The 12,979-nt window shown below is 46.4% G+C and overlaps 1 protein-coding gene and 1 pseudogene across 2 annotated transcripts in view; both read right to left on the reverse strand.

Annotated features, from left to right (window-relative positions):
- Positions 1-12,979, reverse strand: part of GNAL (G protein subunit alpha L) — a 195,374-nt gene that overhangs the window by 126,743 nt on the left and 55,652 nt on the right. Inside the window, exons 1-4 of one of the 2 annotated variants that reach the window (XM_034943393.3) lie at positions 6,135-6,645; positions 5,788-5,860; positions 5,033-5,087; positions 4,771-4,890 (exon numbers count right to left, since the gene is read on the reverse strand). In XM_034943393.3, coding sequence (XP_034799284.1) covers positions 4,771-4,890; positions 5,033-5,087; positions 5,788-5,860; positions 6,135-6,279 — 393 coding nt within the window. In that variant the 5' untranslated portion in view covers positions 6,280-6,645. Of the gene's footprint in view, positions 1-4,770; positions 4,891-5,032; positions 5,088-5,787; positions 5,861-6,134; positions 6,646-12,979 lie in introns of those variants that run through there. The other variant, XM_034943391.3, reaches the window with a different exon arrangement.
- LOC100977649 (asparagine synthetase [glutamine-hydrolyzing]-like) lies at positions 7,211-12,857 on the reverse strand (annotated as a pseudogene).

Genomic DNA, 12,979 nt, shown 5'->3' on the forward strand with positions numbered 1-12,979 from the left:
CCTGAAGCTTTGGGTGTATTCATGAGAAAAACTCTAATCAGGCAACTGTCAATTCATTATTTGTAGCTAATCCCAGTACTTTTCTATTGTGATTTATGTGTTGTAAAATATGTTTGTGTTATTTCATTTGAAATTAAAATTTAACATATGCTGACCTTGTCTCCAAAGATTTCACATTATTCTGCAGCAAATATCCTGCCGGTTTGCTGTGAAGATAACTGGAGTTTTTTTATTTTTTGCTTTGACCTGGTACGAAACTCCCCTTTACAGTTCTAGCTTGTGAAGGGAATAACTGTATCACGTGAGCTCGAGGTCACAAGAATTTTATCATCCATCACTGTTCATTATAACCTGAACAATACCAGTTTATGGATAATTGCAAAACTAGACGATCATCCCCATGTAAGCTACCAATTTGCTTTCACAATTTGCTTGAAAAGCCTTTGCTAACAAGCCCTCCCTCACCTCTCTGCCACCAAATCTGAAAACATACCTGCGTCTGCACCTGTTCTCTGCCTTCTCAAGTGGGGAGGTGGTCTGGTCCTTTTTTGTTCTGGACCCCATTCTTCTCGAGGACTGGACTCCTGCCACACACAGCCTCTTTCTTCTGTATTGTCATTTTCTCCTGCTTTACCAAGTGATTCCAGCCCTTTTCATTCAGACAGGGTTTTGTATCTTTCATCTTGACCTTGCCTACCTTCCCAGCTGCTGCCTGGCTCCTCAGCCTTCCTCCACAGCAAAACCTCCAGAAAGCCTAATCTGCCGCCGCCACCTGCACCCACTCACATCACATTCTCTCCTCAATACCCTCCACCTGGGTCCTTATCAAGGTCACCGGTGACCTTGAAGCCGCCAAAGCCATTTTAACCTTAATGTCCATCTTGACTCCCCGGTCAGCACTGCCCACCGCTCACATCCCTTCCTTCTGCAATGGCTCCTCCTGGGGCCTCACGCATCCAGCTGTCCACCTGGTGTCTCCACTTAGATGTTGTAATAGTCATCTCCAACTCACCAGGAAAACAAAACCTCCTCATACCTGCCTCCTCCCAACCTGTTTCTACCTTCTATGCAGAAATTCAGACCCAAACGCTCAGAGTCATTCTTGATTGATCTATTTCCCCTCAGTACTCACATCCACATGCCGACAAGTCTAAATGGTTGTTTCCAAAATAAATACCAACTCAGGCCACTTTTCTCCACCCCCATGATCCCCTCCCACTGCAAGCTCTCCCATTACCTTTCCACTGTATTATTAGACTAGTCTCCGAAGTGGTTGCCCTCCTTCAACTCCTGCCTCCCCACAATCCGTTCTCCACCCACAGCCAGAGTGATCTTGATGAAACACAATGAGATCTCATGGCTCCACTGCTTAGAACCCTCCAAAGCTTCGTGTGTCCGGACACACCTGGCCTGTAAGGCTGATGATAAGATCCAGCCTCCGAGTCTCTCTGACCTCCCCACAGCAGCCCTTGGCTGATAGGTACTAACCACATTTGCCTGCTTTCTGTTACAACTTCAGATTCACGGAATTCAACTGAAATTCAAATGAAAGACACCACAGAGAGCAAAAGACCCAAAGAGCAACCCACCCGTATTTCCCCCATGTGCAATATTCTCAGAGAAAATTCTCAAGATGTTTGTTTCTAAGATAAGTTATTCTTCTCCTTTTCCTTCTTAAATTGAAGAACCCTAAAATTAATTTTTAACTTTAATATAATGTATTTGTTTCAAAAGTTATCTTACCCCCTACAGGAAAATTAACTTAAGACCCTCAAATAATTGAACCATGACACTGACAGGCTTTCTCAAGGATTCAATCTCAAAAAAGTACTGGATTGAGTAAAACAGTGTTTTGTTTACTATTAAAATACTTGATTTAGCTCTACTTGTATGTTTATAAAAAACATACATTCTTTTAAATAAAAGTTAATTTTCCAATGGAGCATATAAGTCAGATTTGTCTTGATATCATTCTGAATGAGGATCATCAAAATATGAAACCAAGAACTACATAATTTAATAAGATAAGTAATATAAATATTTCCAAGCACTATGAAATAAATGTCACTAAAATTCTGTGCATACTAAAATTAAAAATAGCATTTTCAGAAGGAATGTTGCATATTTAACATTAATTTCCTGATTTATATAAGTCATAAGTCGGAGCTATGTTAAAAATATATAAATATACATAAATATATATATATAAAATATACTCTCATTTGACATGTGCATAGACATTTAAGACAACAGAATGTTAGGCTTAAAAAACACCAGTAAAACTAACCCCCACAAAAGTATTACCTCTGAAAGAGCACTGTAATTACATTTGCATCTGCTGGTACTAAATTCTCCTTACTGTAATGATAATTAATTATGCTTTCTGATAATAACTTTTAAGTAACCTTAATTTATCTATCTGAAAATACATGTGTTCAAAGCAAATGGTTTCTCAAGTTTTTAATTAAAAATGTTCATGATTTAGCTCCAAAAACACTTTCACAAATTAGATGTTTTGGATTCCTTAGATAATATAGGTGGGAGTTACCAATTGTTTCGGGATTTGGGGTTGAATATGGGATGCCTCATCAACCGTGAGGCTGTTATGAACAGGAGAAAGAAGACATGGGACCAATTAATAAATCTTAATTTTAATTTCTCACTAGATGTTAAGAATAGCATTTCCCCCCAAATATATAAGATGTTTTACGATTACTTGTAGGCAAACATGATAGGATAAATCCGAGAACTCAGATGCTTTTCTACAAATGTCTAAATCTGAAGTTGAAAGGGAACACCACTCCTGATTTCAACCAGGACCATGTAGTTCTGGGTGATTTTGCCAGTGTACATAGCATCAGTGAGAACCGGGAGGACATCTGCACCTCCAGTTAGCAGAGGATCCTGGTGTGGCTGGAGCATCTTCTGCCGACCCCTTCCCCTGCCACGTCAACCCCTTGCCCTCTCCAAGCCATCCAGTTAAAGACATGGGGCCAGATGCCCAGCCCCTTCTTCCAGCCAGTGTGCCACTCCTCACTCCTCCATTTTAGAAATTCTACAGATATCACTGGCTCTACACTGGCATGCTTATCAGAAGCAAAAATCATATTAAAGGATGAAAATAAAAGCTTTTTAAAAAAGTTACTCTTGGCTGGGCGCGGTGGCTCATGCCTGTAATCCCAGCACTTTGGGAGGCCGAGGCGGGTGGATCATGAGGTCAGGAGATCGAGACCATCCTGGCTAACACGGTGAAACCCCATCTCTACTAAAAATACAAAAAACATTAGCCGGGCGAGGTGGCGGGCGCCTGTAGTCCCAGCTACTAGGGAGGCTGAGGCAGGAGAATGGCGTGAACCCGGGAGGCGGAGCTTTCAGTGAGCCGCACCACTGCACTCCAGCCTGGACGACAGAGAGAGACTCCATCTCAAAACAAACAAACAAACAAACGAAGAAACAAAGTCATTCTTATTAGCCATCCCAATACAGAGCCCACAGGACAATGGTGCTCTGTAGAGAAGGGGTGGGGTGAGCCAGGGGCCACAGCCCTTGCAGGCAGGGCGGGGTCTCTCTGTTTTACATATTGGTTTCTCCACATGCTTCCCTTCAAAGAGAGGATTCTAAGAATGAAAAATGTCTCCAAACCACCATGCCAGGCAATACAAATTTTGAAAGACTGTTATTGATGAATACACATACACACACACACACACATACACACTCACTTCTGGTGCACTGTAACAAAAATGAAAATGACTTTCTGAGAAGCTTAACAAATACTTTTCCTTTGAAACATGCTTTATGAAATGACCAAATATTTTAAAGAAATGTATATTCTGAAAAATGAGAGAAAACTAAGATTGATGTCACTCTTTTGCATAAGCAATACTGCCATCCAAGTGATTAGGAAAAGCAGCCCTAAATAATGCAAATGTGAACCAAACTGCATTTTAATATGATACACATTCAGAAGTGATCCATGCTATCATTTTTTATACAATGCATTCTTTTCTCAATTGATCTGAAGGCTGTGCATCTTCAAAGTAAACTGAATTCTGCTCTTTCTGTAATTCCCATGGAAGCAATTACCTACCATAAGTATTTTTCTCTACTCATGTAATTTCTACTGTTTTTATCTGGGAAACTGCTTAATTGTTAGTTTAAGAATACAGACAGGAAAAAAAGCACCATCAGTATTTCTTAAAGTTATGCTGCCTTCCCGATTATCAGCCTTCCCCATACACTCATAAAAGCATTTCTTGCAATCCCATTGTAGTTAATTTTTTTTTTTTTTTTTTTTTGAGATGGGAGTCTCGCTCTGTCACCCAGGCTGCAGTGCAGTGGCGTGATCTCGGCTCACTGCAACCTCCACCTCCGTCGATCAAGCAATTCCCCTGCCTCAGCCTCTTGAGTAGCTGGGATTACAGGCGCACACTACCATGCCCAGCTAATTTTTTTGTATTTTTCGTAGAGATGGGGTTTTACCATGTTGGACAGACTGGGCTTGAACTCCTGACCTCAGGCAATCTGCCCGCCTCGGCCTCCCAAAGCGCTGGGATTACAGGTGTGAGCCACCGCCCCTGGCCGTAGTTAATATTTTTAACAAACACAAATATTTTGGTACAGAATAAGTATTCCTCTTATGCATTTAGAGAGCTGGATTTCAAAGAAAGTTAATAATGAATTAGTATCAATATTGATTCTCAATAAGAAACCTTATTAAAAATGGTTCCATCTTTCACTAGTTAGAATATTTCAGTAAGCATTTCTTACCTGGGAATATTCAAAGTCAGTGATAGGGGCTATGCTCTTGATGTAGTCTGATCGAAATTGGTTTTCAGGGTTGGCCAGCGGAACTGGAGGTATTATAGTACTCATTGCTGAAACAATTGTCTAAAATGGAATAAGAAAAAAATATGGATAAACATTTAGGCTCCATGTATGATAATCTACAATATGTAATTTCTGTCTACACAGTTTTAGAATGAAGAGCACTTGACTTTTCTAGTAAACAATCATTTAAAAAAGTCCTTACCACGATAGCATCTTTAACATTTTTCCGGATGTCCAGAATTTTCTGTTTCTTTTCCCTGTATTGAAAGAGAGTTGTTATTAGCTTAATTTACTCTTAGCACTGATTCCAATCAATTGAGTGGGATTTTAAATTTCCAGCTACAGCACTGACCTAGACTGGTTTCACTAGAGGTATCAACCCCCAAGACATCTGCAAAGGTTTTATCTGGGAAAGGAAAGCACCCTTCTTTTCTAATTTGTACTCTAAACAAACTTGAATGCACACATTTTAAAAAAAATCTATAGCTTTAAACAACTATGCAGGTTACAGAAAAACTAGGCAAAATCGCTATGGATATTGCATATAAATATAACATGCAGTTACACTTGTAAATGTATTTTACCTAGATCTATCCCATGGATAATATGTTGACAGTTATAAACTGAAATAGATGCAAACAAATAATATTATATTGAAAAAATATATCGAGATATTGGTTAAGTGTGCTCAGAGCAATACCAGTAATACAGATCAACACTCCAAGAATACCTATAAATCATATTTTGTTAAGCAAGTTTTTCATTAGACACTAGCAGAAGAAGGATTTGCCTAAATATACCAAATCCAACAGCAAATATCTAATTTTTTCCCCCTTGAATGTCTACTCCATTATCAAATAAATTGAAATTGTTTAGAGAAAGCACTTTTGGGACGTCTGGGAGAGAGACGAAGTTTGCATGCAGTTTGGAAGCAAAACCGAAATTGAACATTCTTACTCGGGATTAAACCCATTGACGTGCAGGATCCTCATCTGTTTGACGATAGTGCTTTTCCCAGACTCACCAGCCCCTGCAAACAAACAGAAAGAACGCTGTGATCTGTGTCCGGATATCGCTGCCATCTCTTACCACTAGCCGGGTCTGAGCAATCCTCCTCCCCCAGCACGGGGATTTCCTACACGCGGGTTCCTGGCTGGAGGAGCTCGCCCCGGCCGCCGTCTGGGCTCCGCGGCCCAGAGGTGCGCGCGACCCTCGCCCGGCCCTGCCCGCCCAGCCTGGCGCTCGCCGCTCCTGGCTGTGCGCTCCGCTGGGGCCGGGAGCCGCCGCGCGCCCCTCGGCCTTACCCAGGAGCAGCAGGCGGTGGGTAGCCTTGTAAGCCAGGCGCTCTTTCTGCAACTGCTTCTCGATCTTTTTGTTGGCCTCGCGTCGTTCTTTTTCATCGACGCCCTGGTCTTCCGTCGTCTTGCTGTTGCCGCCCAAACACCCCATGCCTGCCCGCTGGGATGGACGTCAGGAAGTTAGGAATGTGCGCAAAAAGCAATAGAGAGTTGGAGACGTGTGCGGCTCCTGCGACGGCTCCTCTCTTTCCTGCTGCTGAAAGAGATGGTCTGGTCTCTTCGGTGTTTTCCGATTCAGAGCAGGCGTTTCTTCTCCCTCCCCCTGCCCACCGCAAACTCCCAACTAAATGGCTGTAAGGAAGACGCGCGGAGTAAAATGCCTTTTTACACGAGAATTGTTTCAAAATCTGCTGGATGAATACAGCACAATGAACGGAGACGGGGGGCGAGGGTGCCGGTCTCCGCTGGAGACAGCCGAAGTGGCGCAGCGCCCTGGGTTCGCCCCGCGTCCCTTCGCCCGCACTCCAAGCCTCGCTCAGCCCCGCCCAGCGGGTCCCCGAGGGGGCGGCGCGCTCGGCTGGGTGCCGGGTCCCAGCCAGCCGGGGTGGTGGCTGAGCGTGGCGCGGAGGACAGAGCGCGCCACCGGGGTCCCAGAGGGCGACGATGGGCACCTGCCGGGCCGGCTCGCGCCCTGCTATTCCTCAGCCGTCGGACGTGCGCCCCCTCCCTGGTCTGGGATCCCGGTGCGGGGAAGGGAGAGGGAGGCTGGCTTTGGGGGCGGCCGGGCCGCTGGTCCCGGAGCTCTCGGAGAGGCGCTACCGCGCTGTAGGGGTCAAGGATCTGACCCCCCACGGAGCCCGGCCGGCTGGGGCGCTTACACGCTGACCGGCCTGGGTTCCGGGCCCGCAGCCCCTCCGCTGCGCCGCGGCCGCCTGGCTCTCTTGCACCCCGAGCCGGGAAAGTGCGTCTGGGCGCGCGCCCCTTGTTGGCTGGGACGCGTCCCTGCTCCTGGCGGGCGAAGACTCGCGGAGGATCATGCATATTCTAGCAGGGAGGAGGATCCCTCCGAGGCTCACCAGTCACACCGCCTTTGTTCTGCTCAGCTTCTAGACTATTCCAGCTCGCCCACGTCGCCGCCTCCCGAGCCTCCTGTCTTTACCTCCAGCCCCCGTTTCTCCTGTGCAGTGCTCCCAAGCAGCACTACAACTCTTCCAGAAGGCACTGTGGCCTCGAACTTGGCGTTGTAGCAGAGGAACGAACTAGGGCGCGAGACTGGCACCTGCCCTCCGTTACTGAGACCCCTCCAATAGGGCCAGAGCCGGCAGCTTGGCGTTTGCAGTGTTGTACTTGGGGGAAGGAGGTCAGAAGAGGGGGCCGGGCCGAAGTCGTGGACACCAGCCGTGGGCGTGGAGAAGTCACTGTTCCTTGTGTGTGGCGGCTCCCAGTTGACCGTCCCGGGCTTGGCGCTGCGCTAACTTGCCTTTGCTCAGCTCTGTCGTCGAGTGCCTCCACCTTCCAAGAAACCTACACGGTCTTCTTCACTGCGGAGCTGGCCTTCTTCAGGAGAACAGACCCCAGCCCGCCCCGGCTCCCCAGGCGGCGCTTCCCCTACCCTCAGGCCCGCCGCTGCCCTGTGGACCTTCGCCCCTCACCCAGCGCACCTTCCCCTCTCCACTCTTGCTTCAACCTCTCCTGCTACCGGCTGGTTTCCCTCAAGCAAGCGAACACATTCAACTCTGTTCCACCTGAACTACACAACACCTTTCATCTCACGCCCCTTGTTAGTTCCACCAGTTTTCCTCCTGCCCACCGCAGCCAAGAGTTAGAAAGGTCGTCTGACTCCGCCTGTATTCCCCTCCTGCTGCTCCCACCTCAGTCCCTGGCAGCCTGGCTTCCACATTCACCCCATAGGGAAAATACTCTCATCAAGGTCATCTAGGGCCCCCCAGGGGCCAAGTCTCATCCATGAATTTTGGTCTTTATTTTCTTTCCGTCTCTGTGGCTCCTGCTTTGATCCCTCCTAGAGACTGCATTGGGTTTCAGGCTGTCCCTCTGGCCGGTGCATCCGGGCTCCTCCACCCAGGGGTCCGAGGAGCCGTCCCCACAGCACAGCCTCTCAGCCCACACACGTTCCTGACGGGCTGACTGCATCCTCCATACTCTGCCCACTCAGCTCTCACCGTGCCCACCGCGGATCCCTAGCCCAGCCCATCCTGCTGACCACCACCGTCCCCAGACACACCGCCCCCACGGTGCCGCAGGTGTCTGGAATTCACCTTGCCAAGGCTTGAGCTCATGCCCCGTGCCACCCTCACGCCTTCTACCTGCTCCTTTCTCAGTTCTTTCTCTGGAATAAGGGCCCCTAATTTTCCAAACCAGAACGGTGGGAGTTATGCCAGATTCCATTTTCTTACAAACTCCAACAGTTACCGCATCCCGTTGGGTCCGTTTCCTGAGTATCTGTCCTGTTCTTTCCGTGGCGTCTCCCACTGCTGTGGTCTTAGATTACTAACAGAGAGCTGGATTTCAGAGGCCTCCGGACGGTTTCCACTGCCTGCTGTCTCATTTCAGTGCACCTTGCACAATGCTCCCACTGCGATAATACAAATCCAGCCACATCACTGTCCCCATCATCTAAGGACCTGGGCCTGGTCCTTCTGGTGGGGTTGGTATAAACTCTCCCCTTCTTAGGGCTTACCCCATCCCTCCTAACACTCTCAGTTCCTGAACAGGCTGGTCGGGTGCATGTGCTGCTTGTGTCTTGGGAATACCTGGGGACTCTCTTTTCTGGGTCAACCCCCCTAGTTATCCTTCCAGCCTCAAGCTGGGCCTCACTGCCTCCCTCACATTGGGGGTTAGGCCACACCTTCTCAAGCCCTAAGGGAGCACCAGATTCTCCGCTGGTCTCACCCATCACCTTGCATTGTTATGGTTTAACTGTGTCCTCAAAACTCCACTAGACTGTGGACTCCTTGAGGGCCGAGGCTGAGCCTATCCTTGTACCTGCGGCACCGGTACCTGGTTCAGTGCCTGACCCAGAGGAGATGCGCTGGGAATATTTGTCAAGGGAATGAATGACGTCATGAAAGCGAAAGATAACTCCAGCTCAAAGTGTGAATTCTCATCAAAGGAATTTCATGACCACACGTAAAAATATTTGTTCAATATAGTACTTTTCAATAAATATTCTTACTGAAAATAAAAATACATTTTAAAAATGCAATGAATTACTTTTCTAGACAGGCAGAAGCAAACATACAGTGTCAGACTCCATTCTGAGCTAGGCCAAAAGTTGAAGTTTTGTGGAAGGAGACTGTTTAGCACAGTTTCCACAGCTCACATCTTATGAGTGTGTAAACACATATATTCACATGTGGCAATATCAACCCAGCATGCGCTATGACTAGTGGGGCAGTCAGAAGGTAAGATTTTTTTTTTTTTTTGAGACGGAGTCTGGCTCTGTTGCCCAGGCTGGAGTGCCATGGCATGATCTCAGCTCACTGCAACCTCTGCCTCCCAGCTTCAAGGGCTTCTCATGCCTCAGCCTCCCGAGTAGCTGGGATTATAGGCACCTGCCATCACACCCAGCTAATTTTTTGTATTTTTAGTAGAGACGGGGTTTCACCATGTTGGCCAGACTGGTCTCGAACTCCTGACCTCAAGTGATCCAACCGCCTCGGCCTCCCAAAGAGCTGGGATTATAGACCTGAGCTACTGCGCCTGGCCAGAAAATGTATGTATCTGTGCTTTTTTTTGAAAAAAGCATAGAGTAGTGGGATTTTTATAAGGATTTGCCAACTTTTTTTTAATGTCAAGATTTCTATAAAATGTTGGACAGCAGGGGACAAAATAAATCCCTTGAAAACTTACAAAGGGAGAATTACGTTAGAACCTAGAAGTCACATTTTTAAGGAAGTCTGATATTTAGTTTCCCTAAAAATATAGCAAAAGATTTCCACTTGTTCAGATTTAGCAATCAGTGTTAAAGATAAATTCTATATTTGAAATTTAAGAAGGATTAGGTAAACAGATGTGATGAAAAACGTACCAAAATATACCCAGGAAGTTAATATATTAATAATATAATGATAATGTGTGTGCTATAAAACTGCTTCTAGTTATGGAGTGATTGCTGGCACTGGGTTAAATCCTTTCCATGGAACAATTTACTTGGTATTTGCCCTAAAAGGTGGGAACTATTGTCATCATCATTTTACAGAGACTGAGAGTCTGAGTAAGAAGAGTATCTGGGACACAGACCCTTGCAGCCTGGCTGCAACATTCGCACTATTACCTGCATTGTGTGCCACAACACATTGCCAACACTCTAAAACATAAAAGCACTTTCCTTATACAGTGACGAGACATTTCTCATGAAAAATGCAAAGCCAATCTTAGCCTATTTTCAGGTAGGAATTCAACACACCTTAAAAAATTTTTTAACCCAGTCACCTGACCTTTTTCTAGTTTGGTCTGGGAAACCGATTCTCATTTGTGTTTAGAACCATTGGATCAGCATCAGGTGTACCAGCTGGCCACCTGGAGCAGTGGGAGCAGGGCTGGTGGGGAGGGTACCAAGAGCAGAGTGGCGCCCGCTGCCAGTGTGAGCGTCTGTTGCTAGGCAACTGCAGCAGCAGCATTGCGCTCCCCGGCAACACACCCACCTGCGGGGACCCAGGGCTGCCCTGGGAGCCACGGGCAGAGGGTCCAGGCTGACTGCGCCAGAGCCAGGAAGAGAAGGTCCTGGTCACCTCATGGAGAATTTGAAAGGCACAAAAGTAAAACAGTTGTTTCCTCACTCTTGTTGAAGTTTAAGACATATAGGATGTCTCAGAAGTCTTTTTCTTTCTTTTTTTTTTTTTTTAATTTAAGACTTTTATTTTTTTCACACCCCAGTAGGCCTGGGTGATTTTCCTTGCCCCCCATCCATCCCCAGTACCCCTATCCTTCACAACAAGAACACTTGCTGTTGCTCTTTGGCTCAGAGAGCACCTAGGCTTAGGTAGCTGACTTGCAGTGGGTCAGTGAGCGGGCATCGATCCATGTGGGCATGAGGTACTGGCTCAGCCACTGCACCCTGCCTGGGTAGTGGCATTCAAGCCTCAAGGGGATGAATAGACTTCTTTGGCTTTAGGATATTGAAGGGAAATTTCTGGCCCACATTTGCTGTCATTGCGTCTTCAACCTGATGTTCAACATATTCCTGTAACACCTTAAACCAGGCATTCTTATTCCATCCCTGAAGGCTTCTTTTGTTCCCCAGAGAATCTCTTCAGGGTCTCAGACTGGAGTCCTCAAATGTCTCTTTTAGGAGCTATTTCTCTACCTCATCTTTGGAGTTCTCATTTCTGGTGGCAGAGACATGTAACAGGAAGAAAATCGATGATGCAGAAACCAGACTCTCAGTTCAAGGCTGTGGGCAGCGTGGGCAGTTTGATCTGCGCTGAGAACACCAAACAAATAGAGCTCCTTCAGAGGCCTCTCTCTCCTCGGCCTCATGAAAATATACATAACCCTGCATAAGTTCATCTGATCTCTGTCCAGAGAAGATCACCATGCTATCTGTGTTCTTCCAAATCTACTCGGAAATTAAATACTTACCTACTGAAGTGCAAACTGTTGTAATGTCCTAAGTTTCCAAGGAAAATATGACTTCATCCAGAGCCTGAGTGCCTTCCTCAGAGTTCAAGAGGGTTTCATGATGTTCACTTCCAATACGATCTGCCACTCGTCCAGCAACCAATAAATCAGGGCTGCCTTCCATGCCAGTCACAAATGTCTGGGGAGTGTATTTTGCACTGCGTCTCTTTCAGCTGCTTCACCTGGGTGGCAGCAACCAAGCCAGAGTCCAAGCCCCTAATAAAATGGAGCCTATCCTTCTGTCTGTCGTCAAAATTGTCCTTCTCCTTTTTCTCCCTCTCCTTCTTCTTCTTTCTTCTTTTTAGAGACAGGGTCTCACTCTGCTGCCAGGCTTGAGTGCAGTGGCACAATCACAGCTCACTGTAGCCTCAACCTCCTGGGCTGGAGGGATCCTCTCCCCTTGGCCTCCCAAGTAGCTGGGACTACAGGCATGTGCCACCACTCCTGGGTAATTTTTAAATTTTCTGTAGAGACGGGGTCTTGCTATGTTGCCCAAGCTGGTCTTAAACTCCTGGACTCAAGCGATCCTTCCACCTTGGCCTCCCAAAGTGCTGGGATTACAGGTGTGAGCCACTGCACCTGGCATTAAATTCTTCTTAATATCATTGTTAAAAAGGAACCAAAGCTTGCTCTTCAAAGTTTCTGTCTCTAAACCTGAGAAGAGCTTCTCCACATTGTTACAGAGGGCATGCAGAGGTTGTGCCTACAGTGATGATATTTAACCATTTCCACAGATGCAACTTTGCCATTTGCCTTTAAATCCAAAACTTCATAGTGTCCCAGAACAAAAGGCTCCACTTTTAAAAGGGGAGTCGTGGAGTGCTCCAATGGAACAAGAACTTCAGCTTCTGAAGACACAACCAAAATCCATCTTCTGTTACGGCTTTAAACAAAACCCAACTCCCTAGGTATCTCTGCCCAAGAACACTTTCTTACTGGCAGTATCTAGCAAAGTAATTGCAAATACATCATCCAACATACAAACTGTTTGCTCAATCCCTCTTTTGTCGTAAAGATGACGATTATCTCACTATTCACGTTGGTCTGGTGTTCAAATTCAAAATGGTGTTGCATCTTTTTTTGTGGTTGTAGCTTTCACTATTGTAACAGGGCTACAAATATGGATATTTCTTCACTCAAATCGGCTGCATTCCAAATAGCTGATCAACCACTGCCAACTGGTGAAATCCAAAGAAGCAGTTGGTGTGTCC

This window comes from Pan paniscus, chromosome 17 (assembly GCF_029289425.2).
Source record: "Pan paniscus chromosome 17, NHGRI_mPanPan1-v2.0_pri, whole genome shotgun sequence".
Classification (NCBI taxonomy): domain Eukaryota; kingdom Metazoa; phylum Chordata; class Mammalia; order Primates; family Hominidae; genus Pan; species Pan paniscus.